The 26,167-nt window shown below is 48.3% G+C and overlaps 1 protein-coding gene across 1 annotated transcript in view; it reads right to left on the reverse strand.

The window, feature by feature from the left end:
* ITGAE (integrin subunit alpha E) overlaps window positions 1–26,167 on the reverse strand; it is a 63,358-nt gene that overhangs the window by 30,150 nt on the left and 7,041 nt on the right. The window contains exons 2-14 of the mRNA NM_001425068.1: window positions 16,043–16,163; window positions 8,872–8,963; window positions 7,345–7,412; window positions 6,891–7,008; window positions 6,539–6,673; window positions 6,044–6,159; window positions 5,296–5,447; window positions 4,117–4,270; window positions 3,404–3,554; window positions 2,395–2,462; window positions 1,276–1,411; window positions 519–664; window positions 7–147 (exon numbers count right to left, since the gene is read on the reverse strand). Of these exons, the coding sequence (NP_001411997.1) occupies window positions 7–147; window positions 519–664; window positions 1,276–1,411; window positions 2,395–2,462; window positions 3,404–3,554; window positions 4,117–4,270; window positions 5,296–5,447; window positions 6,044–6,159; window positions 6,539–6,673; window positions 6,891–7,008; window positions 7,345–7,412; window positions 8,872–8,963; window positions 16,043–16,163 (1,598 nt within the window). The remainder of the gene's footprint in view (window positions 1–6; window positions 148–518; window positions 665–1,275; window positions 1,412–2,394; window positions 2,463–3,403; window positions 3,555–4,116; window positions 4,271–5,295; window positions 5,448–6,043; window positions 6,160–6,538; window positions 6,674–6,890; window positions 7,009–7,344; window positions 7,413–8,871; window positions 8,964–16,042; window positions 16,164–26,167) is intronic.

The raw sequence follows: 26,167 nt of genomic DNA on the forward strand, positions 1-26,167 counted from the left end.
TCTAACCTGCTTGTTCACACGGTACATGTAGACTCTGCCCTCCTCTCCTTGAATGTGGTAAAATGGGGCCGCCACCAGCAGCAAGTCTGTGATGCCATCCATGTCGACGTCCACAGGGCACAGCTCAGAGCCAAAATAGGACCCCAACTACAGGCCAGGGGAATTGCAGCTCACGGGGAGTGCCAGGGACCCCCCGCCCCCACTGCCACCACCACCACCAGACCCCTTGGCAAGGCTAGAGTCCTGCTCATGTTCTTCCTGGACCATCAGATTTGGGTCAGACCAGGTCAGTGTGTTCACCGGAATAACACTGGAGGCTGGGTCAACGGCTGGATCCCCCACGATGGGGAAAACCAGCTGGCACTCAGGCACACAGAGCCGGGGCCAAGGCTGAGTTCTGCTCAGACGCGGTCCCCCACCTGCTGTGTGCCCTGGAGCCCACTCCTTTCCCTCCGGGGTCTCTGGATCCCCATCTATAATAATGGTGTGTGTGGGGGGGTTCCTTTTCTAACAGGTACCTGCTCGCCCTCCAGCACTGGCATGAAGTTGTTGGTCTCTCTGCCCACCTTCTGGAGCTCAAACACAGCCCCCTGCTGCTTGTGCCTTGGGGCCCCCGCCACATAGGAGAGACCATGAGCCTTGTGCAGCACGGCCACCGAGTAACCTGCCAGGTGGGGTGGTGGAATTGTGATCAGGACCTCCCGCCGGGCCACTCTTTTCTCCTCCACCTTCCCAGTCAGGCCTTCCAAGTAGCTTGGGCAGCGGGGCAAAACTGGAGACACTATCTCATCCTCTTAAAAATCATCAGTGGTGGCTCCCACTTACCCATGTGCTCCGCCACACAGAAGTGATATACACACATTACCACACATACAGCTTCACTCAAAATGCTCTCCACACACATGCACCACCCACGCTCATCACATACGCAGTATATGAAGACTGAGGACCGAGTGAAGGCTCACTCACCACTATTACTAATGGAGAGGCCCCGCCTCCCTAGGCAGCGGCCCAGGACCTGGCACTTTGGTACCAGCCTCAGCGTCCATCCCTCAGTCCACATGAACAACCAGGGCCCTCTCCAGCTAGGAATCCTACCACAGCCTGCGTCCCTACTCAGGCCCCGCCCCCATCCCGGTAGGCTCCGGGCCCCGCCCTCACCCAGGCGGCCTCCGGGCCCCGCCCCTCACCCAGGCGGCCTCCGGGCCCCGCCCTCACCCAGGCAGCCTCCGGGCCCCGCCCCTCACCCAGGCGGCCTCCGGGCCCCGCCCTCACCCAGGTAGCCATACTGCGCAGACTTGGTGTCCACTGCTGTCTGGTTCAGGAAGATGCCGTTACATCTGTGTGTGTCATAGAGCAGTGCGCCCCCGGACCAATCAAAGGCCCCTACGGTTCCGAGCAGCACCTGCCCCTGCAGGGGAGGAGGGTTGGAGGCCATCTGAGCCGGAGGGACTCAGGGCCAGCCAAGGTGACCGCAGGTCTACCTGCCAGCACAGCAAACCTTGCAGGGGATTGGGGGAGGAGGTGGTGGAGATCAGTGCCCACCGGCCCAGAGGCGCAGGAGGAAGGTGAGAGGCAAACACTGGGTTCTGGCCTTGTACCCAGGACTCCACAAGGGCAGCTGTCCCTCCAGTACCAGCAGCCTCTGGCACAGAAATCCAACCCGGAGGGCCCAGACGTTGAGTGTAAAAAGGACGTGCGTGTGTATTCAGTCACATCAGACTCTTCCTGCAATCCTATGGACTGCAGCCCGCCTGGCTCCTCTGTCCATGGGATTTCCCAAGCAAGAATACTGAAGTGGGCTTCCACTTTCTATTCCATGGGATCTTTCCGACTCAGGGATTGAACCCAGGTCTCCTGCACTGGAGGCAGATTCTTTACCACTGAGCCACCTGGGAAGCCCACATTAAACAAGTATGGCTCAGCAAAATGGGGCTTGTCTCCCCCAAGGCTGCACATCTGGGCCTGGCACCCAAGGCCCACTGTGCTGAGTGACATGCTAACCATGTTCCCACCAGACTCGTGGATCGTGTCCTCATGGCCTGTATCCCACCCCATCGGTGGGGAACAGGGCATCCAGTGGGGAGAAGTAGCCGGCTTGGTGGGCAAACCCACCCAGGCCTGGGGGTTCCCAGTTTGTGTTAAGTGAGCCACTTAACCCTTGAGCACAGGACAGAATGACTCCCTGTTATAAACAGGGTCACTCTCTCCTCGACCACACAGGTCCAGGTTAGGGTAAGTGCACAGAAGTGTTTTCTTTTGTCCTAGAATGGTTCCTTTCACTACAGGAGGACCCTGTAAGCCAGGTGGGGGCAGGGGAGACCCCGAGTTCCTAGGAGTCCCTGGGGCTCCTCCTCTGTGCTGAGCTCTCCTGGTGCTCAGTCAGCCACGTACCTTATCCAGGATCTGGGCGCTGAACCCAACCTGTGCCAGCTGGTAGTGGAGGGCATCTCCAACCGTGCCTGAAAGCCAAGAAGCCCAGTGAGCCCGCCATGAGTAGAGGCGAAGGGAAAAACCACGTCAGGGTGGAGACTGAGGGGCCTGCTTTAACAGCTGCCAGCAAAGTAGGCTGGGCTGTTCCCTCCCTCATCCTGGGCCTCGGTCTCCTCATCTGTGAGCTCCCGGGAGCAGGAACCATTCCCCAGTCACCCTTCTTCCAGCAAGAGAAAGAGCTTCTCATCAGAGCTTCACAGAACTTGGGAGTGCCGAGGATGGCTGGGACTATTGTTACCTTTTTATTTTGATTTTTTAAACTTTTTATTTTATATTGGGGGCTTCCCTGGTGACTCAGATGGTAAAGAATCTACCTGCAATGCAGTAGACCTGGGTTCAATCCTTGGGTCAGGAAGATTCCCCTGGAGAAGGGAATGGCTACCCACTCCAGTATTCTTGCCTGGAGAATTCCAAGGACAGAGGAGCCTGGCAGGCTACAGTCCATGGGGTGGCAAAGAGTCGGACACGGCTGAGCGACTAACACTTTCATTTATATTGGAGTATGGCCGATTAACAACGTTGTGATAGTTTCAGATGGACAGTGGAGGAACTCAACCATATATATACAAGTATCCATTCTCCTCCCCCAAACCCTCCTCCCATCCGGCTACCACATAACTTTGAGCAGAGTTCCATGTGCTATACAGTAAGTAGGTCCTTGTTGGTTATCCATTTTAAATACAGCTGTGTGTACCCGACGATCCCAAATTCTCCAACTATTCCTTCCCCTCATCTTCCCCTGTCAGTTGTCGCCTTTCAGAGATGAAACAGCTGAGGCTCAGAGAGGTGAGGGGAGTTGCCAGAGTGCCACACGGAGGGAGGACGGGGATGGGGCTGGAGGGTGGGCCTTGGGCCTCCCGCTGAATGCCGAGGGGGCCGCCACAGGGTGGCCAGGGCCCTGGAGCCTCACCTTCCACGCGAATGATGCTCTCCTGCAGTTTGTTCAGCAGCCCATCCAGAGCCATGTAGTTGGTCACCTTGAAGGCATGATCCTCATCCGGATCCGAAGCGATCAGCTTCAGCTCATGGTATGCTTTACTTTTATTAAATGCTTCTCCCACCTGCACAGAGGCCCCAGGTCAGTGGGCCAGCACTGTGAGGGTCTCAAGGCCCAGGGAGAGAGCTGAGCCCCTCTGTCTGGCCTTCAGGGCCCCCCAGCACCTGCTTCCTTCTTTCCCTGTACCTTGCTTCCCCACACTCTACCTGAATGTTCCTGAACACACCAGGGCCCCCCACCCCTGCCCATGCTATTTCCTGTGCCTGCAGTCCTTTCAGCCTTCCCCAGGCATTAGGTCAGTGGCTCCTCTTGTCCTCTGAGACTCGGCTCTGCATCAGCTCCTCCAGGAAACTTCCCTCCCGGGGGCTCCCAGGGTATCCAGTGCTCTCCCCATAACTTCTGGGAGAGTAAGCTGTGACCACCAGTAGGAAGTGAGCCATCTGGGGGAAGACCCTGAGCGGGTTGGGGGTGTGGGGAGCACGGGACACAGGGGCTGAGAGAAGTTGGTGTTTGTGACTAGAGCAGGGTTTGGGTAAGCTGCTTTCTGATGCCCCTTAAGGAACCCTGGCTCCTCACTGCCTCAGGCTGTACAGAGTCACGAGGTACCCCCAGCTCCTGGCTCTTACCCCAATGGCAAAGCGCTCAACACCATGCATCTTTGGGGAATTGATGACAGTCGTGAGGTTGAGGGGGTCCTGGAAGATTTCCCCATCGGTGAGCACCACCATGACCTTGGATGCCTTTGCTCTGGAGCCTTGGTTTGGTGTGAAGATGTTATCTCTAAGTCGGGGAGGGAGAAAGGGAGAGAGAACTTTGCCAGACGGTTGACTGAGCCCTGGGGAGGTTTTATTCACTGGCTTGTTTTAGAATCAAAGAAGATTAAAGGAGCCCTCCTAAGAGGACAGAGCCCCAAAGAGGGGTGGTGATGTCTCTGGGTACACAGCAGCACAGGTACAGGAGGTAAGACCGCAGCGCAGGTGTTCTTACCCCTCACCTGCTCCCAACAGACAGGTGACACCAGAGGACAGCACTGGAGCCTATTCCTTGTGTGTATGTCAGACTAATAATGATATTAATTACAGTGGCTAAGATTTACATAGCACGTATGTGCCAGCCACTGTGGTAAGAACCACATATATATGTATTTTTTGGTCGCACCCTGTGGGATCTTAGTTCCCCAACTAAGAATCGAACCTATGCTCTCTGCATTGGAAGTGCACAGTCTTAACCACTGAACCAGCAGAGAAAACCTAGCACTGAACATATTTTAACCCATTTATCCTCAAAAATCCTATAAGGCAAGTATAATTATTATTATTATTTGGCCACCCCTTGCAGCTTGTAGGATTTTAGTTCCCTGAACAGGGATTGAACCTGGACTTCAGTGGTGAAAGTGCAGAATCCTAATCACTGGACCACCAGGGAATTCCCTATGATTCTCAATTTTAATGTGAGGCAGTTGAAACACAAAGAAGTTAAACAGCTTGCCCAGAGTCTCACGAGTGCAAACTGGAGCTGGGATTGAAGCCAGGAAGCCTGCCCACTCACTCCTCTGGTAAGCACTGTGCCCCACTGCTGCTCACAGGAGTAGTCTTTGGAAGAATTTTTGGAGGACTGTCCTGGGGTGTCATCCATCTGCCAAGGCTGGATTGGAAGACCTCACAGTCCCCTTTTAGCCAAGGAAGAGCCTGAACCCTGACCCTGTTCTCTACATAGTCTGTCCAGCCACCTTCTCCAAGCAGGATGTCTCAGAGCCTCTGGGCAGGGTCACAGGCTGGCAGCCAGTAGGTCTACAGATAACTCACAGGACGTGCTGCATGGCAGAGGCAGTCTTGGTGATTTTTCCCACTTGACTGATGTTCTTCACTCTGTCCAAGGAGGCTCTAACGTCTTGGCTGTCTAGAAGGTCAAGCTCGGTCTGGATGACTTCTCCATATTGCACCACAGCAAATCTGCACTGCAGGGCAGGGGCCAAGAAGGGAGGAGTTTGGCAGAGCTGCTCAAGGCCACCCCTACCCCTTAGATGGCTCCCTCTGGAAGAAGTGGAAGAATCCACTCATTCCTCTTAGTCTCTGGGCAGGAGGAGATGCTCAGGCAGAGGGCAACCTCTAAGCCAGCAGGGGTGGAGAAAGGTGTGATAGCAATGGCTCCTGGGGAATCATGGGCTTCTCCCGAATCTATGTCCCTGGGTAGCCCCCTCTTCCACATTGACTCCAGGATAGGCTGTGGTGACTTGCTTTGGCCCATGGACATCAGGAAATGTGATGCAATCAGAGCATTGGAAAGTGCTTGCCATGAAAGAGTTGGGCTGGGCTGTTGGAGACAAATGGCCCAGAAAAGTGAAGGCAATTTACGGTCCAGTCAAGCAGGTGTCTGCATCTGCAGGAATTAACTCCTGGTAAGAACAGCAGAAGAACCTCCCAGCTCAGCCCAACCTGAATGGCTGGCCCACAGAAGGAGAACAGATCCTTGGTGGATGTTTTGAAGCAGTTTGTTCACAGTGGTGGTAGACAACCCACAAGTTGTGTGAATCCAGCTCTAAGGGAAGCCCACCTCAAAGCACTTCGTATAAAAGTTCTTCATCATGTCGTAGATGAAGTCTTTGGCTTTCTGGAAGTCCGGGGGATCAATGCTTCCTGAGCCATCTAGGACGATGGCGATCTCGGTGCCTGGGCCAAGATGGGGAGCAGGTTAGGAGTGGCTGTGGCGTCTGGAGTGAGGGCAGCTCTCCCTGCTCTGAAGGGCACCCGCCCAGTCAAGCCCTGAAGGCTCAGTTCAGGGGGGACTCAGATGCCACTCCCAAGAGTGAAGCCTTTGTCTCAGAGGCAGAGAGAGCCAGAACCTGCTCAGGCTCTGATGTTGTATGAGTCTCTCCCAGCACCCTTGCTCCCTGGGCCTACAGATGAGGGGAGACAGAGCTGGTCAAGCCTGCAGAATCCAGCCACCCCTCCCACCTCTTGGAAAAGGCACACCTCAACTCTAGAGGTCTCCAGCATAGGGGTCAGCTCTGACAGCCTCTGGGAGCAGCCCAGATCTGCCTCTTCTCACCAGCTGCCTCCTCCTCCTCTTCCTCCTCTTCCACCTTCAAATCCCGTCGCCTCCTGGCTGTGTTCTCTGTGCTGTCTTTTTTGTCCCTGCGGCAGGCTCCAGCATCCACAGAGGCGTCGGGATCCAGAAATCTTTCTTTAAAAAGTCCACATGGAAGAGCTCAGAGTCAGACAGCTTCCTGGTTCACCTCCAGGCCAGCCCTCACTTAGCTTTCCCTGGTTCCCTCTCCAGGCTGCCCTGCCCTCTCCAGGCCCCTGTGTCCCTCCACATCTACCGCAGGCTGGTGCCTCTGCTTGCAGACCCCAGGAGAGCCCTCAGAGCTGTCCAAGGCCAACGCAGGTCCAGTGCTTACCAAGGTTGGAGAAGTAGACCTGGGCCCGGGGACGGAGGTCAGGGGTCAGCAGGCTGCAGTTGCCTGTGAGCTCTGAGCTGAGGCTGTGGGGCTGCCGGGTTGGCACTTGAATGCAGACCTGGTAGAACAGGGGAACAAAGAAGGGGCAAGCCAGAGTCACCCCTGACCCAGGCCACACCCACACCCCCATGCCAGAACCCAGAGCCTCAACCAGGCAGGGGCCACAGAACAGCCTGTTCGCCCCTCCCCAGGGGGAGGACGAGTCAGCGCCAGCATCAGCGTCACACAGTGTACCCAGGCCAGAGCCGCCATCAGCCCTGGGGTTGATCAATGATATACCTGGGCTCAGCCCTGAGAATAACACACCAGCCAGGACTAGTATCCACAGGGGTCAACCACAGGGGTCACCACCAGCTCCCCGAGGCCCTCCATCCCCTATGCCACGCACACTCACCAGAACACCGTGGTGGTTCTGGACAGCCGTCACGCCCTGGTACCTCCCCTTTGGGATGGGGATGTGCTCTGAAACAGTGAAGCCCAGGTAAGGGGGGAGGGATGCTGGGAGGCAACCCAGGAGCCAAGGCTGAGGCCACAGGGCCGTCTTGCTCAAGGCCCCATGAGGACCAGCTGGCCACTCAGACCAACCTCCAGAAGCTGGATGGGAGAGCCTTCAAGGACAAGCCTCTCCCCCAGGCTCCTTCAGTGTCTCATTCAACACATGCCCCATGATGTCTGCTCTATGCTTGGCCTGTGACAGATGGTGATAGGGATCCAGAAACACTGAGACCTGCTGCTGGTCCTCAGGGGCTCCTGGGCTGGTGGGCAGGCAGGTAGAGAAGCAGCAGCTGGCATGTGTGTGCAGCACGGGGGAGGAGGGCAAGAGGCTGAGGGACTGGCCGAGAGTCTGATGAACCCTCCCCTCGCCAGGTCCCGTCCCTGGGGAATCCTATTGCCCCACAACCGCAGGGGCAGAAGTGTAGCTCCTCCCCCTCCCTCCCCACTGTGGACCTCAGCAGACTCTCATATTTGAGTCACAGGATCACTCAGGCACCATGCTGGACCATGTTCCCTTCTGAGGCAGAGATGGAGGCTGTTCAACACAGGGCCTCCCTCACAGTCTAGGACTCCACCCAACACTGCCGAGTGGTCATCAGCAAAGATGGGCCTTCAGCCGGACTGGGTGGGTGGTGAGTGTTTGGTCAATGACTGAATGAGGTCCATTCCTTTGTTCATTCAAACAGCATTATTGAGCACTTAATATATGGCAGGCCGCATGCATTGGAAAAGACCCTGATGCTGGGAAAGATTGAAGGCGGAAGGAGAACGGGACGAAAGAGGATGAGATGGTTGGATGGCTTCACCAACTCAATGAACGTGAGTTTGAGCAAGCTCTGGGGGATGGTGAAGGACAGGGAAGCCTGGCATGCTGCAGTCCATGGGGCTGCAAAGAGTTGGACACAATTTAGCGACTGAACAACAGCAATATGCTGGACGACAAGATGGCCACGGTTAGATGGGAGCGGGAAGGCTTGGGTCCCCCTGAGGTGCAATGAGTTGGGGTAGGTGGGTTTTGGAATCAAGTGGAGTTGGATTCGCATCTTTGGTACTACCCAGATATGTGATGTTAGTCATACTGGAAACCAGAGGCCTTCTCTGAACTGTAGCTTCCTCTTCTGTAAAAGGCTGTGGTTTTGAGAATTAAAAGTACACGAAGTACATAAAAGAGTGTCAGGCGACATGGTGAACACTCCATACATTTTCGATTTCATTTTCATTGTTAGAATTGGATCTGGAAAGATGGGTTAGGGGTTAGGGTTGGGTAGAGATGGGATTGGGCACCAGGGGGGAAGGCTTGTTGCTGCGGAGTCTATGGTGGAGGGACCGGATTAGGTGGGGCCGGGGCTGGAATGATTGGCCTGGATGAGTGGGATTCCTGGAAAGGAGGTCCTGGGAGTATTCCCTGGAGTGGGGGCTGACTTACCTACTGGTTGGCAGTGGAGCTCATCCTGGATGAGAGAGCACTGATGCAGGGGCTTTGCTGTTCGGCTGGTTCTCGGGCTGGTGACCAGGAGCCTGAGCAAAAGAGTTGAGCTTGTCAAGGATCCCCTGTCGCCTCCCCACTGCCCAGGCTTGGTCCTTCCGTTCCAGGCCCAGAGACCCAAAGGCTCCCCATCTGGAAAACGATGGAAAAGACCAGCCCAGGACAGGCAGGCAGGCTCCCAGCCCAGGACAGTGGATCTGTATTTCAAGGGAGGCACGGGCTTTAACCTTCACATGGTTTCCAGCAGGCAATGGCTAAATCCCTCCCCTCTCTGCCTGCTGGCCCACCCTGACAGACACGGGGTGATACTGGTGGTAAATAAAGACTCTCTGCTCTTTGATGGTGGGGGGGGGGCGGGCACCAGGAAGCCACCAGCAGCACAGTTGTTTCTGTTGCCGGCAGTGCTGGCTTCCTAGTGGCTGCTGGGGGGGTCTGCCCCCACCTGGCTTCAGTGACCGTGCTTCCTGAGAAGAGCATTCTAGTGCCCCCCTCACAGGGGCTGGTCAGAACTGGAGGTTCTGGGCACCTCGGCCTGGTTAAGGAAGCCTCAGGAGATGTGATTCCCGATGGCAAACTCTGCCCCCGACCCAGAGCCCAGAGAGACACAGAGACAGCGTCGGCCTGAATATTCTCGGTGTCCATGCCACCCAGGGAGGATAAGAGCTGCCCCTGACAGGGAGGTCTCTCTGTCTTAAGGGATGTGAGTAGGGGGCACTGGGGAAGGGTAACAGGGAAGCAAGTCCAGGGTTTTACACCAAGGGCAGTGCGAAGCCACAGAGGGCTTTATGAAAGGGAACCACACGCTTAGACAGGTCATGATGAGCCATGGTGGGCCGGGGGCCAGAAACAAGGTTAGGTTGCCACTTCCTCACTTCTTGTTACCTGACATTTTAGGAAGTTATGAAAGATTCTCACTTTATCTTTCATGGTTGACAGGATAATAATAAAATCTATACTGGGTGTGTGCCCTCCCCAGCTTATCCCAAGCTGACTTCCACCCCGATAGGACTCCTGTCAAGGTCAGCGGTGGTCCCCACATTGCCAAGTCAAAGGGACACCTTCCCGTCCTCGTCTTCCTAAGGGCCCATCTCCCCCTTGAAGCACTTTCTTCTGGATTTCCCCTGACCTTCCTCACTATTCCTTCTCCTAATCCTTGGCTTGTTCCTTTGCTGTCTGACTTCTAAATGTCACCTGCGCTGGGTGGGTCCCTGTATTCCTCACCACACACTCTCCCTATCGATCCCCTCCAATCACTGGCTTCAGTACACCTACAGATGCTGACATCCCCATCTTTATACCTGCAATTCTAGGATTCCTCCACCAGCAGCCAAATGAAGGATTTCCCTGACAGTCCAATGGTTAAGACTCTGTACTTTCAATGCAAGGAGTGAGGGTTCAATCCCTGGTCAGGGAACTAAGACACCACATGCTGTGTGGCACAGCCAAAAAATAATAAAAATAAGAATAAATACAAATTAGCTTCACCCTTGGAAAAAAGAAGAAAAAAAGCCAGATGAGCATAGCTATAGAAAATAGAATAATGACCCTTCCACTCCCAGAGAAGTCCATGTCCTAATTCCCAGAACCCACAAATAAGCTACTTTTTATGGCAAAAGGCACTTTGTAGATGTGATTAAGTTAAGGATCTTGTGACAGTTTATCCTGGATTATGTGAGTAGGCCCAATGTAATCAGGCTTTCCCGATGGCTCAGCAGGTAAAGAATTTGCCTGCAGTGCAGAAGACACAGGAGATTCAGGTTCAATCTGAGAGTCGGACAGATCCCCTAGAGGAGGAAAATGGCAGTCCACTCCAGTATTTTTGCCTGAAAAATCCCATGGACAGAGGAGACTGGTGGTCTACAGTCCAAAGCATCGCAAAGAATCGTACATGACGGGGAGACCCAGCATGCACATCAGTGTAACCACAGGGGTCCTTATCAGAGGGAGGCGCTGCTGGCCTTAAAGATGGAGGAGGGGCCACAAGCCAAGGGGTCCAGGCAGTCCCTCGAAGCTAAAAGAAGTGAGGGTACAGATAGATTCTCCTCTTGAGCCCCTAAAGGAACAAAGCCCTGCCAACTCCTTGATTTTAGTTCAGTAAGACCCGTGAAGGACTCTGACCTTCAAAACTTTAAGATAATAAATTCTTTTTTTTTTTTTCTTTTTGGCCACAGGGCACGTGGGATCTTAGTTCCCTGACCAGGGGTCAAACCTGTGCCCCCTGCATTGGAGAGGCAGAGTCTTAACCACTGAACTGTGGTTTCTGTACAAATGTGTACTGTTCTAAGCCACTTAAGTTTGTTGTGAGTTTTTAACATATTTATTTGGCTGTGTCGGGTCTTGGTTGCTATATGTGGGATCTTTTGTTGCCGAACATGGACTCACTAGCCGTGGCTTGCAGGCTCAGTAGATGTGGCACACAGGTTTAGTTGCCCCACAGTGTGTGGGATCTTAGTTCCCTGATCAGGGATTAAACCCTTGTCCCCTGCACTGGAAGGTGGATTCTTAACCACTGGAGCACCAGCAAAGTCCCACGTTTGTGGTGACTTTGTTATAGCAGCCCTAGAGAGTAATAAATAACCTACTGCCCAGAGTCTAACACGTCTCTCAAATTTAGAATGTCCGAAACAGAACTATGGTCTTGTCCTCCTGCACCTGAACTGAACCTTTCCATCTCCCCGCCACGGATGCATGTCACCCCTGACCACCACGTTCTGGAGTCCGAGGCCTGGGGGGCCCCCTTGCTTCATTCTTTCACTCATCCCCTCCATCAAATGCATCAGTAAACCCTACTGGTTTTTCCTCCAAATTATATCTACAGAACATCTCTTCTCTCTGTCTCCCCTGCCACCATCATCTCGCCTGATGTGTAGTAATAGCCTCGTAACTATTATTTCTTTTTTAAAATTCAGTCTTGTTAATTACACCACATCACTCCCCTACATCAGCAACCTCCCATGTCCTTAGAAAGAGAGTCTGCCCATACCCCTCGCTGCAGCCAACAGGGCCTTGCACCATCTAGCACCTTCCCCAACCCTGAGACTCCCCTCCGGCTCCTTCGCTCCTCAAGGTCTAGCTCCACACGGGCTGGCTGCTGTTCCTAGGCTGCACCCAGCTCTTTGCTGGCTTGGGCCTTCTGCCTTGCTGTCCCCTACTTTCCCCAAACCTGGCCCATTCTCATTCCTTGGCCTCGCTTAACTGTCACAAATGCTTTCTCCAACCAGCCTTACATCACAACCCAGTTTCTCTGCTTTTTATCAGCCCATTCATTCCCTTCCCAGAACTTGTCCTGTTTGATGGCATCCTGTTCACTTTTTTATTGTTTATTATCTCTCTCTCCCCCTAGATGATATGTTCCCCAAGGATCTTATCTATCTTGTTTGTTGTATTATTTAAGGCGCCTGGAATGTGGCACCTCTGTAGAGCAGGGGCTTGGTAAATATTTGTTGAGTGATGATTGAATGACTGTCCAGGCAGCAGGTGAGGGGGCCAGTGTAGGGTGAGGTTGAGGAGGGCCGCATGCAGCTCAGCTCTGTGGGCTTAAATCTGAGCCCCCAGATTAGGTTGCCTGCTCAGCAACCTTGCCTCTTTCCCAGACCCTGCCCAGCCCGAGCCTCAGCCCTGGGCCCAGCACCTTATTCTCTGCTCCCCCACAAAGGTGGGCTCAGAACTGGGCTCTAACCCAGACCACATTTTGGTGCTGTAGGTGCAGCCTAGAATAGCCTCAGGTCTCCTTCCTTCTTTAGGCCTTGGCGCAAGCTGTTATTTCCGCTTGTGGTGCCTTTCACCTCCTTTTCCTGCAGAACAGTCTTCCTAAATACCAGTTCGTCAAAAAGCCTTCCCCAAAGAAGGAGCACCTTGACCCTTTCCAAGCCTTCTAGGAAGCCCCCACTCCTGGACACCTACGCTTATCCCCGACTTTTGTTCCCACGTAGACTGTGAGTTCAGGTGGGACTACCACGTACAGTTGCACACGTTGCACACTGCAGAACCCAAGGTTGCCTTCATACCATAGTCATGCAGTGCCGTGGCCTGGGGCCCAGTCTGAGCTGCTTCTGCTGCTCACCCCTTTAACCAGCCCCTCCATGGTGGGTGGTCTCTTGATCTACAGGTTTATCCACCAAGAGACTGGCAAACTAAATTCTAACTGACTTTACCATCAGCTGATAGCCCCAGAGACCCTATTACACCTGGGCTGAGTGCAGCCCATCTCCAACCTTCACCCAGCTCTCACTCAGAGGCTATTCCCATACTTCCCGTGTGAAGTGAAAGTGAAGTCGCTCAGTAGTGTCCGACTCTTTGTGACACTTTGGACTGTCAGGCTCCTCCATCCATGGAATTTTCCAAGCAAGAATACTGGAGTGGGTTGCCATTTCCTTCTCCAGGGGATCTTCCTGACCCAGGGATCAAACCCGGGTCTCCAGCGTTGCAGGCAGACGCTTTTACCATCTGAGTCACCACATTTATATCCCATTCCACCTACTGCAGCAGCCAAGTCCATGATGCTGCCAGCTCTGGCTGTTACATCTTACAGAGAAATGACATGAGGGAAAGAGGGGACACATCATCCTTGCCCAGGGACCCCAGCTAGTTCCTCTGTGGCCCAGACGGCCAGAAATGCATTTCCTGCCCTGTGAGCAGCCCGTGGTCTCAGGCTCCAAGGTTTGAAACCCAGAAGTGCCTCCCACCACATCCTCCTCCCCTGCACGTTCAAACCTGTGAGCCCCTCTCTGCTTCAACAGGTGTTCAGGGAGGTTTTCTTGAGCCCAAGAGCGCTCTTCCCCCAGCCCTGAGGTGGGAGGTGGGGTGGCTCAGAGCCTTCTGCTCTGGGAACTTCAAAGACCCCTCCTCCGCTGTGGCCTTTTGGCTTGGCTTCTGAGAGAGAGGGGTTAAAGTCTGTTGGGCCTGAAGTGGGTGTGGTGAGGGCCTTGCTGGGGTACTGGTGGGAGGGGGGCTGGGCAGGAGACAGTCACAGATAACTCAGGCTGAAACCCAGCCGTGAGCTGGGGAGCAATCAGAATGTCAGGCACTGCAAACTTTGTTAAAACTGAACGCTGACCCAGTGCAGAAGCCATGATCTAGCAATTCCACAGCTGGGCTCCCCGGTGTTTGATTAAAAAAGATGCCCAGTGAAAGAAAATGCAGAGCTGCGCTGGTTGTCATAGGCCAAGGAAACTGCCAGAACACCTCTCATCAGCACTGTTCCCACAAGGGAAAACTCTAGCAACGGCAATGGGTACCACTGCCACAGGGAAGGCTGACGAAATTCCTAGGCTGGGTGTTGAGGGAGAGAAGCCTGACTGTCATCTTGGCGACCACAGGGGACGTTGGAGGGCGTGTCGTGACCCTTGACTGCAAAACTTCTAAAACCAGACATGTCTCTACATACCACCACTACCCCCCGCTGATAGAATCCACATTTGATCGACTTGCTTCTTGTCTACCTTCCTTGAGCATGAGGATTTGTGTCTGTTTTGTTCACCACGGTACCCTCAGGGCCTGGCACACAGTAGGTGCTCTGTATGAATGCTTGTGAAAGGACTCTGGTGGTCCAATGGGTCCAAGCAGGGGGCCTGGTTTCCGTCCCCAGTCAGGGAATCAGATTCCACATGCCCCAAGGAGAAACCCCACATGCCGCAGCTAAAGACTGGCACGGCCAAATACATAAATATTGTTAAAATAAATAAATGCTTGTGGAGTGAAGGGCCGTGGTACAAATCATTCTACAACCTGCCTTCTCCATTTTACAATATGTTTTGAGATTGACTCAGTTCATAACCATTGCACTCAATTCATTCATTTTACCAGCTTTTGGTATCACATTAGGTGATTCACACCTTATTTCTTTCACTTTCCAATGATGCTTATTTCAAAACAGCATCACAATCGATACCTCTACGAGTATCTGAGAATACCCCTGGGGTTGGTATCTAGGGGTGGGATCCCCAAGTCAAAGGCTATGTGCATCCTCAGACCTGCTTGATACGACAAAATGATTCACCCGGGAGATGATACCAACTCGCATTTCCACAAGTCCCTCCTTCACCACATCCTGGCCAACAGAATGTTGTCAGACAAAATGTTTTGCTTATCTATTGGGTGGGTATGGATGATATGTTTAAAATACAAAGTGATGTGTATTGATCTTAAACTTAGCCATCAGTTCAATTCAGTGAACTTCCTGATGTTCAAGCTGGTTTTAGAAAAGGCAGAGGAACCAGAGATCAAATTGCCAACATCCGCTGGATCATGGAAAAAGCAAGAGAGGTCCAGAAAAACATCTATTTCTGCTTTATTGACTATGCCAAAGCCTTTGACTGTATGGATCACAGTAAACTGTGGAACATTCTGAAAGAGATGGGAATACCAGACCACCTGACCTGCCTCTTGAGAAATCTGTATGCAGGTCAGGAAGCAACAGTTAGAACTGGACATGGAACAACAGGCTGGTTCCAAATAGGAAAAGGAGTACGTCAAGGCTGTATATTGTCACCGTGCTTATTTAACTTATATGCAGAGTACATCATGAGAAACACTGGACTGGAAGAAACACAAGCTGGAATCAAGATTGCCAGGAGAAATATCAATAAACTTAGCCATAAATTGTGTCAAACCCTTAACGTGCATTAACTCAGACAGTCTTTGCAACAACCCTGTAAAGTAGGAAAATATCACCCCCATTGCAGAGATGAGAAACTGAGGCTGGGGGTTGAGTGTCTTGCTATAAATACAGAGTGAAGCTGTCGCCCAACCACAGTGGCCAGACCCACAGCCCCGGCCTCGCTCGTAACCACTACGCCCGCCTGCCTCATAATTTCCATTAAAAAAAATATTTTTTTGTCACTGCCCAAAATTTCTATATTGAGCATGTGTTACTTTTGTAAGAGACAAAAGAGAGGTAGTTAGTCTCCCCCTCCTCCACCCCAGAAGAGGCCAGAGTGAGGTCAGGGGCCAGCCTGCAAGGACTGACCCTGGGCTCATGGCCTCTCCCCTGCATGCCCTTCTGAAAGGGGTTCTCCCAAGCTGTGGAGTGGGGTACCACAGCCTTGTCTGGGGCCTTCTCCAGCTCTCCGAGGACCCTTCGGTCCCCACTGCCCATCCCCTATCTGCTCACCAGGTCTTCTTGGTGCTGGAGTCCTGATGCAGAAGGGAGCTAAGCACATAGGGGTCGCCGCCCTCAGGAGTCACCCAGGTCCGGACCACATCCACATTGAAGGCGGCCAGGGGAGCCAGGCCTGAGGGGGGAAGAAGAACAATTAACAGGAGAGGCATCGTTATTCCATCACCTCCCGCCATGCTATTATCCCCACTTTAAAGATGGGAAAAGCAGGACTCCCAGGGATTTTTGTTTTTTGGTTTTTTTTCCATAAGAATGGGACTGGAACACAGGCACATCTAACCCAGAACCCTTGATCCTCCAGCTAAACCAAGCTGTGTCTGTACCAAGGATCCCTGCCCCAGGAGGTCTTCTTTTTTTTTTTTTTTTCCTTTGGCCATGACTTGTGGCATGCAAGATTTTAGTTCCCTGAGCAGGGATCAAATTAGTGCTCCTTGCAGTGGAAGGGTAAAGTCTTAACCAGGGACAGTCAGGGAAGTCCCCCGCACCCACAACCCCCGGCTCATCAACCAAGGGTCTTTTTCTATAGGAATAGGACTGGAATGCAGGTGTGTCTGACCCAGAACCCCTGACCCTCCTACTAAACCAAGCTATGTTGGCACCAAGGCCCCCTCCTCCAGGAAGCCTTCTGTGGTTCTGTCCCAGAGCACTTCCCACCTTCTCACACCTCCCACTGTTCACTTTCTGTACCTGCCTCAAAGCACATGCTCATCACTGTGTCAGGTACCAAAGTTAAAATAGACTATGGGCCCAGTGGAGAGGATCTGCTTACATTCTGTCTACATACACCTCCATCAATTGACCCAAGAGAAAAGATACGTCCTCAAAAATACCTATTTGTAACAGTCCCAAACTGGAGTAACCCAAACGACCATCTGCTGGGGGATGGATAAACGGATATTTTCAGACAACGAATACTATTCAGAAGTAAATAGAAACAGACAATTGACATGGACAACAAGATGGGTGAATCTTCCCTGGTTGGTCCATTGGCTAAGACTCTGAGTTCCCAGTGCGGGAATCCAGGTTCAGTCCCTGGTCAGGGAACTACATCCCACATGCTGAACTAAGAGTTCCCACAACTAAAGATCCCATGTGCTGCAAGTAAGACCAGGCACAGCTGAAATGAATAGAGAAAAATAAATATTAAAAAATTATAGCAAAAAATATTGCCTGGAGTAGTGAGAGTTGGGGTGGGAATTAACTGAGAAGGGGCAGAGAGGAGCTTTTTGGGGTGTTGGAAATAGCCTACATCTCTATAGGCATTTGGATTACAAAGACATGAATTTGTCAAAAATACATCAAATGTTGCACTTAAAATTTGTGTGCCTCACTATGTAAATTTTACCTCAAAAAAAAAAAAAGAACCATAAGCAAATATTGAATTCTAGTTAACATGTATGCTGAAATGTTTAGGGATAAACTGTGCTGATGCCTGCAATTTACTTTGAAATGCATCAAAATGTAAGCCGGCTTGATGGGTGGATAGCTGGATATATATATGGATGGTAATTTACATAGAGGTGGATATAAATAAATGTTTTTATATACATTAATTACAATTGTCAACATTTTGTTGTATTTACGCTCTCACACATATTTTACATATATGTGGTACACAAAAGTATATTGCTGGGAACCAGCGTGAGGAACTCCGCCCGTGGCAAAGGTCATGAGGAAGGAGGCTCGGCGTACGCAAAGGCGGGATCGAACCTCAGGAGTCCCCCTGGAAATTCTCGAGCATCTACCCTCAAAACCAGAGTCTGCCTACTTTCTGCTTTGTGCTCTCACCTACACCTCTGACTTTACGGGGGGCTGTCCCCCACTACCTCTCTTTGAAAAAATTAACTTACAGCTCCAGTTAATAAAGTTCCTGGGTGTGATAGTGTTTCACCCTACAAACTCCTTTGGAAGTCCTCTAGCCTGCCTGAATAGGTTTTTCCGGCCACATGTGATTGTTCAGAGCCTCCCAACTGTGAGAGGCATGAGATGTTCTAAACTGTCTAAATACAGCTTCCTTTGAGCAGTTAAAAGATTGATTAGAAATTGTATCGGTGAAGGGTTTTTCACTTGTTGGGCCAATGTTTGCTGCTAAGTCTCCATATCCCTTACCTGCTGTGTCCCTGGCAGTGTATTGATTAATATAATTGGTGTAAGTAGTAGCTTTAATGTTTGTAACCTTGGACCCTTGAGTTAATTCTTTTTCTTGTTATAGCCCACCACACCTTTGCCCTGTAGGAATGCAACTTTATCTAATGCTTTTGGAGGGTGGCACCTGACTAATCACCTTTAGAGAAAAATAAGTTTTCTGAAGAAAGGGTCTTAAAATGTTAACAGGCCTCCCGGCCAGAAGATGATGCAAATCACCTAAACTTTTGCATATGATAAGTTTGTAGGAAGAAAGCCTGGCTTACTGCATGACTCCACCCCTTCCCCCATTATCCTCTATGCATAACTTAAGGTATAAAAACTACTTTGGAAAATAAAGTGCAGGCCTTGTTCACCGAAACTTGGTCTCCCCATGTCATTCTTTCTCTCACCTTCTGGCTGAATTATTCAGCCTCTTTTCTCCACTAAATTTTCTCACTGAGCTATCCTTATTTTACCACTCTTTATATCTTTAATTAACATTTAAACAAGCTGTCGTTTCCTGATCGCTGAAGTCGGCTCCCCTTCGAAACCCCTGACTCCACCGGGGCTGGACCTCGGAGTATATATATTGTAAAATCTGTACATTGTCAAGTTGTTAGGGGAAGCACACTGACTGAAACCGCCCACCCTGGCCAGGCACCATAGTAACCATTGGCATGAGTTGTTTTATGACAGGAGATCCTGGTAAGGAATACGGAACTAATAAGCCACCACCAACCACAAGAGTCCAGGAAAGGTCAAAAGGAGACATCGCGTGTCCGTCCACTTCCCACAACCCCTCTCGCCAGCATCCATCTTGGCCGAGCGGTGCGTGCGCCACCAGGAAAGACGCTGGATTAGAATGATTGGCCAAAGACCACCCGGAAACTAATCCCATCACCATAAAATCCGAGACTGCGAGCCACGCGGCAGAGCAGTTCTCCTGGGTTCCCGTACCCTACTGCTCTCCACCCGGGTGCCCTTTCCCAGTAAAATGTCTTGCTTTGTCAGCACGTGTCTCCTCAGACAATTCTTTTCCACGTGTTAGACGAGAGCCGGCTCCTGGGGCCCTGAAGGGGGGCCTCCCCCTTCCTACAGCAAAGTCAGTCATATGTGGTTGTCCACTGCACAAGGTTTTCAACTTTTCTCTATGTTTGGAAATTCTTCACTAAAAATGTGGGGGGGCAAAACTCGGGGAGGCAGAATTGATATGGATAGATTGCTCCCCAAAGAGGCTGTGCCAATTTGTACTCCAGCAACAAAATGGAAGGCCTACTTCCCACAGCATTGCTTGAGCTGACTGTGCAGACCTCTTCATCCTTGTTTTAAAAGAGTATCTCATCATTTGCTTCCAAAACTACTTTTTAATTAGGAGTGAAGTCAAGCCTCTTATTATAAGCTGTTTTCTGTCTATTCATGTACATTACCCATCTTAAAGAGGTCTTTATTGTTTTCTTTTTCATTCTTTTGGCCATACAACATGGCATGTGGGATCTTTAGTTCCCTGACCAGGGATTAAATCCTCACCCCCCTCACAGTAGAAGTTTGGCGTCCTAACCACTGGACCACCAGGGAAGTTTTCTTATTTAATATACAAGAGCTTTTTTTCCCAAAAGAAATTGTCAACGTGTCACTTAGGTATTTGTTCGACTTCCTTATATTTTTTCCCAAACCTACATTTATTATGTAGTCAAATTATTTTTCCTGTGTCACACTTTCCCACCAGAGATTATTTTTTTAATTCACTCTTATTTTCTCCAGTATGTTATTTGTTTCATTTTTTTATGCTTGCATCTTTGATTCATCTAGACTTTTTTCTTTTGGCTGTACCATGAAGCTTGTGGGGTCTTAGTTCCCTGACCAAGGTTCAAACCCATGTCCCTTGTAGTCCTAACCCCTGGACTGCCATGAAAGTCCCTAGATTTTATTTTTGCATATACCCAGCTTTAATTTTTCTTCCCCCCAAATGAAATTGTCCCAGCATTCCTTCTCAAATAGCTTATATTATTCCCATAGGTTTGAAATACCACTTTATCATTCTCAGAATTCTCACATGCAATTTGGTGTTCCCAGGGACTCAGTTCTGCCCCACTGACCTCACTTTCTCCTGCTTGAACACATTCATTAGTCTCCTGCCTTTCTCTTTTCAGATTTGTCCCTCCAGGTACATCCTTTCCATACCAGTAGTCAGAAAGAATTTTCAAAAGCATGGTTTGACCGTGCTGTGCCACTGCTTAAAATTACAATATATGTTTGCGTGGGAAAAAAAGGCAAAGTGAAGCTCAGTCTATAGACTTACCTGTTCAAATACCCCTCAATTAACAACTTTTTGTCACAATGGCTCTTGACAAGCTATGCCACTTCTTGAGTTTCGCTCAGTTTTTTTTGTTTTTGCTTTGGCCACACCCCACAGCTTGCAGGATCTTAGTTTTCAACCAGCGATTGAATGAAGGACCACGGCAGCTAAAGCACCAAGTCCTAACCACTGGACTGCTGGGGCGCACCCAGCCATGCCACTTAAAAAAAGGACATTCCTTTTTTCTGTGTTGATACAATGGTTTTTTTCACCCCTGAATACACCAAATAAACATGCTATAAGGAAGTGTATTCTGACATTACATTTTCAGGCAAAAACATATGCACCAATTTACTTACATGAGAGTTTCTTAGCCCAACAATATCATAGGAAACAAATCTGCATTGCTTGCCATGTTTGAAAGTGTGAAAGTGAAAGTGAAGTTGCTCAGTTGTGTCTGACTCTTTGCGACCCCATGGACCATAACCTACCAGGCTCCTCTGTCCATGGGATTTTCCAGGCAAGAGGACTGGAGTGGGTTGCCATTTCCTTCTCCAGGGGATCTTCCCGACCCAGCGATTGAACCTGGGTCTCCCACATTGCAGGCAGACGCTTTACCATCTGAGCCACCAGGGAAGCCCCAAGTTCGGGTAAACCTCATATACTTTGTTTTGCATATGTATGCCCATCGAGGAGGCTGAAGAGATACTGTCTTCTATGATTCTACAGGCTACTGAGTGCACAAGCTGTTTCCATGTGTCTTGAAGTGATTTTAAGGTTTAGTATTTATTTTGGCCTCAAAATATTTCTCTGTGACTTTATTTTTAAAGGGAGTTTGAATGTAAGATAGCCATAGGTCCCCCAAAAGTTAAAAAACAGTAAAGAAGTGGTACAGAAAGGAAAATGTACTTTTTTAGTAACGACCCCCTCACGCCCATCCTCCACCACCCATCCCTGAGTCTTCCTTTCCTCCTCTAATGAGGACAGCAAGCCTTCATTACAATAAGTTGTATCTGTAAATTGTAATTTTATATTCAAATGATTGGGTTTTTAATATATACTTGTTTTGTTTGTAAATTTATAAAATTTTCCATCATTAAAAGTTATTTAGATACTGGGGTGGCTGGAATGCATCACAATTTTTCATTTGAAAAACTGATGGAAGTTTTCCCCCCCCCCCAATTAATGGCTTTTCACTTGGCAGTAGAGATTTTAGGAACAAAGTAAAATCCTTAAGCAACAGACAGGTATAAACTATTCTTTTAACTAAAGAAGAGAAGGAAATACAAAACTTACGACTATGTGGTTCTTCACTCCTAAGGAAGATATAACCACTTTAAATATGTATGTCTCCAATAACATTACTTCAAACTATACAAAGCAAAAATTGATTGAACTAAAAGATTTAACAAGTCTTTCATATTAGGTAGACCAAAAAAAAGCAAAAAACCAAATCCAGTAAGTATTTAGAAGATCTGAACAACACAATTAACAAACTTGATATAATCGACTAACAGAATATTATAGCCAACAATGGCAAAGTAAACATTTTTTTCAAGTACACATGAAATATCAAAATTGACCATAAGTGTGCCGGGTCATAAAATAAACCTCAGTACGTTTCAACGGATTGACATAATCCAGAGTATGTTCTCTGACTATAGTAGAATTAAACTAGAAATCAATAACAGAAAGCAAGAAAAATCTGAACTTCTTGGAAAATAAGCAATGTACTTCTAAATAATGTAAGGTCAAAAATGGAGACCTTACTAAATGAGAATTAAGATAGGACAAATCAAAACTTGTGTGATACAGTTAAAGAAGTGCTTAGAGGAAACATACAGCATTATATGCATATGTTTAAAAAAAAGGAAAGAAAAACTGAAAACTAGTTATCTAATATTCCATCTCAAAAAGCTAAATGGAAACCAAATCAAACTCAGAGAGAATACAGGAAGGAATAAAGATATGAGCATATTGATGAAATAGAAAACTAACCTACATAGAGAAAATCAAAGCTTGGTTTTTAGAAAGAGTAATAAAACTGATAAACCTCTAGCAACACTGATTATGGAAGAAAAAAAAGAGAGAGAACATAGAAATTACCAATATGAATGAAAAAACATCAGAACACATCCTAAGACATTCATGAAATAAGAGGATAGTACATACAACTTAGGGCTTCCCAGGTGGCTGTGATGGTAAAGAACCCACCCGCCACTGCAGAAGACATAAAAGAGATGCAGGTTCGACCCCTGGGTCAGGAAGACCCCCTGGAGGAGGGCATGGCAACACACTCCAGTGTGTTTGCCTGGAGAATCCCATGGACAGAGGAAACTGATGGGCTACAGTTCATAGCCCAAATAAAGGCAGCCAAATAAACAAATAAAATGAAATTGATTAGTTAAAAAAAAAAATCCTAGCAAGTTATTGTGGGTAGGGGGGAGATGTTAGCAAGCCATTTAAAAAATTTATGTGAAAATGCAAAGGGCAATATAATTATGACTGATTCGAGTTCTAGGGCAGAAACCAACACAACACTACAAAGCAATTTTCCTCCAATTAAGAAATAAATTAATTTTTTAAACAAGAAAGACAGAGCTGACATTAAAAAAAAGAAGAGAGAAAGAAACACAATGGGCAAGAATAGTCAGGTACTCCTGAAGAATAAGAATAAAATTTTTGGATTTATCATTTATCAATATTATAAACTTACAGTTATTAAAACAGAATTATATTGGCATTAGGATAGACAAATAGATCAATGAAACAGAGAGCCCAAAAACATATAGTCACTTGATTTAGGACAAGGGTGACAGTAAGGAACAGTGGTGAAAGAATGATCTTTTAAATACATTGGATTGGGTCACTTGGATATCAACATTGAAAAAAATTATAGGCACAAAAAATCAATTCCTGATGAACTGAAGATTAAAATGTGGGTTTAGATGGACCATATATCTAACTATGAAAAGTGAAATAAGAAAGCTTTTAAGAGAAAACAAAGGACCCTAGGGTAGACAGATACTTTTTAAACAGATCACAAAAACACACTAGCTATAAAGAAAAGCATTGATAAGCTGAACTTCCTTAGACTTAAGAACTGTTTATCAGAAGACATCACTAAAAGACGAGAGAGGCAAGCCACAGAGAGGAGATGTTTGCAGTACAAGCATCTGACCACAAATCAGTATGAAAAAGGCATGTAAGCTAACAGACAGAAGGACGTTTCACAAAAGAGACTATGCAACGTCCAGTAATCATGAGAAGTCATCATTAGACTTCACAGAAGGGCAAACTGAGATTGTGTGATGCTGAAACAGCGCAAGACCTTATGGGTCCTTGCCCCCCACCCTGGCACCTCTGCCTGCCTTTTGTCTGTGGAAAACTTCAGTCAAATAGTTTTATCCGAGAAGTGAGAAAGGCAGAATCAAAGGGAAACTGTCAAAGGAGACTAAATAATAATAACGTAGTCATTAAGCATAGTCAAGGACCTTTAATTCTTTCTCAAGGGCTATAGGTAATACTCTGAGCCATGTCCTGGGAGCTGTCTTCTAGCTACACCAGGCAGACAAGTTAACTACATGATGACCAGACTGTACCCAGGACAATTCCTGCCACAATTCCAAGAACTGGCCACAAAGAAATGGGAACAAACAGACTCTGGAACTGAAGATTAACTGTACCTAAAACAATCAAGATGACACTGGTCAGACCACTGATGACCAATTTGAAGATGACTATCAGAGCTGACTGCGGTTTCTGCATGTAGCCACCCCCACCACCCCATTCTTCTGTCTATAAAAGCTCCTGCCCCACTGGTTGCCGGGGATGGGGGGGGTATTGGACTTTGGACAGACATCCACCTCCCCCCACCCTCCAGCTGCTGGCTTCTGAAATAAAGCAAACTTTCCTTTCCACCTACTTGGCCTGTTTACTGGCTTTTGAGCAGTGAGCAGCCAGACCTCACACATACTCTTTCGGTAAAAATACCACTCCATAACCACCAGAATGGCTAAACCGAAAAAGATAATACCAAGTGTTAACAATAACGTAGAGCCACTAGAATAGTCATATACTGCTGGTGGGGGTGTAAATTTGTATAACCCCTTTAGAAAATCGTTTGGCTATTATCAACTACAGCTGAATATATGCATAACTCATGACTAAGCGATTCTAGCCTTAGGCATAAATCCAATAGAAATATGTTCATAAATTCATGAAAAGACATGTACAAGAATGTTCACAGCCTCACTATTCATAATAACCCCAAACTGGAACAACCCACATATCCACCAACAAGCTGCAGTATATTCACCAATGGAATACCCTACAGCAACAAAAATAATTGACGACAAGGTGGGTAGATCTATAAACACAACGTCAGATGAAAAACGCTGGGGACGAAACAGAACATGTATAATTTCATTTAAGTGAAGTTCAAAACAGGCAAAGTAATCCATGATATTAGAAGTCAGGAGGATGGTTACCCTTGGGGGTAAAGTAATGACTGGAGGGTCCACAGGAGGTGTTTATGGATGTCGGTAATGTTCTGTTTCTTGAAATGGGTATCAGCATGTGGATTTGATTTAATTTGAAAATTCACTGCTCTGACTTTGTTCATTTTTGTGTGTGACTTCAAAAAACAGCCTACCTTAAAAAATAGTAATCGCAGGGGTGGGAAGGAATAAATTAGGAGTTTGAGATTAATACACTGCTATACTCCAGTATTCCCGCTTGGCAGATCCCATTAACAGAAGAGCCTGGCGGGCTACAGTCCATAGGGTTGCAAAGAGTCGGACACGAATGAAGCACACATACATAAAATAGATAAACAACAAGGATTTATTGTATAGCACAGGGAACTATATATATATTCAGTATATTGTGACAGCCTATAAAGAAAAAGAATGTATATGTGTAATGTCTTATGGAAAAACCTGAAAGAATTTTTTGGCCAACCCAATATAATGGAATCCTTTTGCTGTACACCTGAAATTAACTCAATATTGTAAATCAACTATAGTTCAATTTAAAAAACAATAATAATTGCAAGTGTCTGAAACATATTTAATATATAAAAATTCCAGGGATTCTTAATGATACTTAAAAGACTTGTTGTTGTTGTTGTTCGGTTGCCAAGTTGTGTCCAAGAGGAAACAAAAACAAAAGAAATCAAAACACTGCATTGCTCACCATTGGCAGTGTAATGAGGGCATTGTCCCCTAACTCTGAAAATCGACTATGAAAGGGAAAGTATTCAACAATCTTGCCTTTCCTGTATGCACTGCATTTCAGGGTCACCAGTCTTAGTTGGTGAGAAAAAGTTCTTTAAGGAAGAATCATTACTAACAAATGGGGAAGGAATAATAGAATCATAAAAACAGAATTTTGCAGAACATCCCTGGCAATCCAATGGATTTGGATTTAAGTCTTAATTTGGAGTTAAGACTCCAAGTTTTCAGTGCAGGGGGCATAAGTTCAATCCCTGGTTGGGGAACTACGATTCCACATGTAATGCAGTCAAAAACAAAAAAAAGCATACAATTTTGCAAGTCCTAATGAAATACAAAGAGTTGACTTATTGGAAAAGACTCTGATTCTGGGAGGGATTGGGGGCAGGAGGAGAAGGGGATGACAGAGGATGAGATGGCTGGATGGCATCACTGACTTGATGGATGTGAGTCTGGGTAAAC

The sequence above is a fragment of the Bos taurus genome, chromosome 19 (assembly GCF_002263795.3).
Source record: "Bos taurus isolate L1 Dominette 01449 registration number 42190680 breed Hereford chromosome 19, ARS-UCD2.0, whole genome shotgun sequence".
Taxonomy (NCBI): Eukaryota; Metazoa; Chordata; class Mammalia; order Artiodactyla; family Bovidae; genus Bos; species Bos taurus.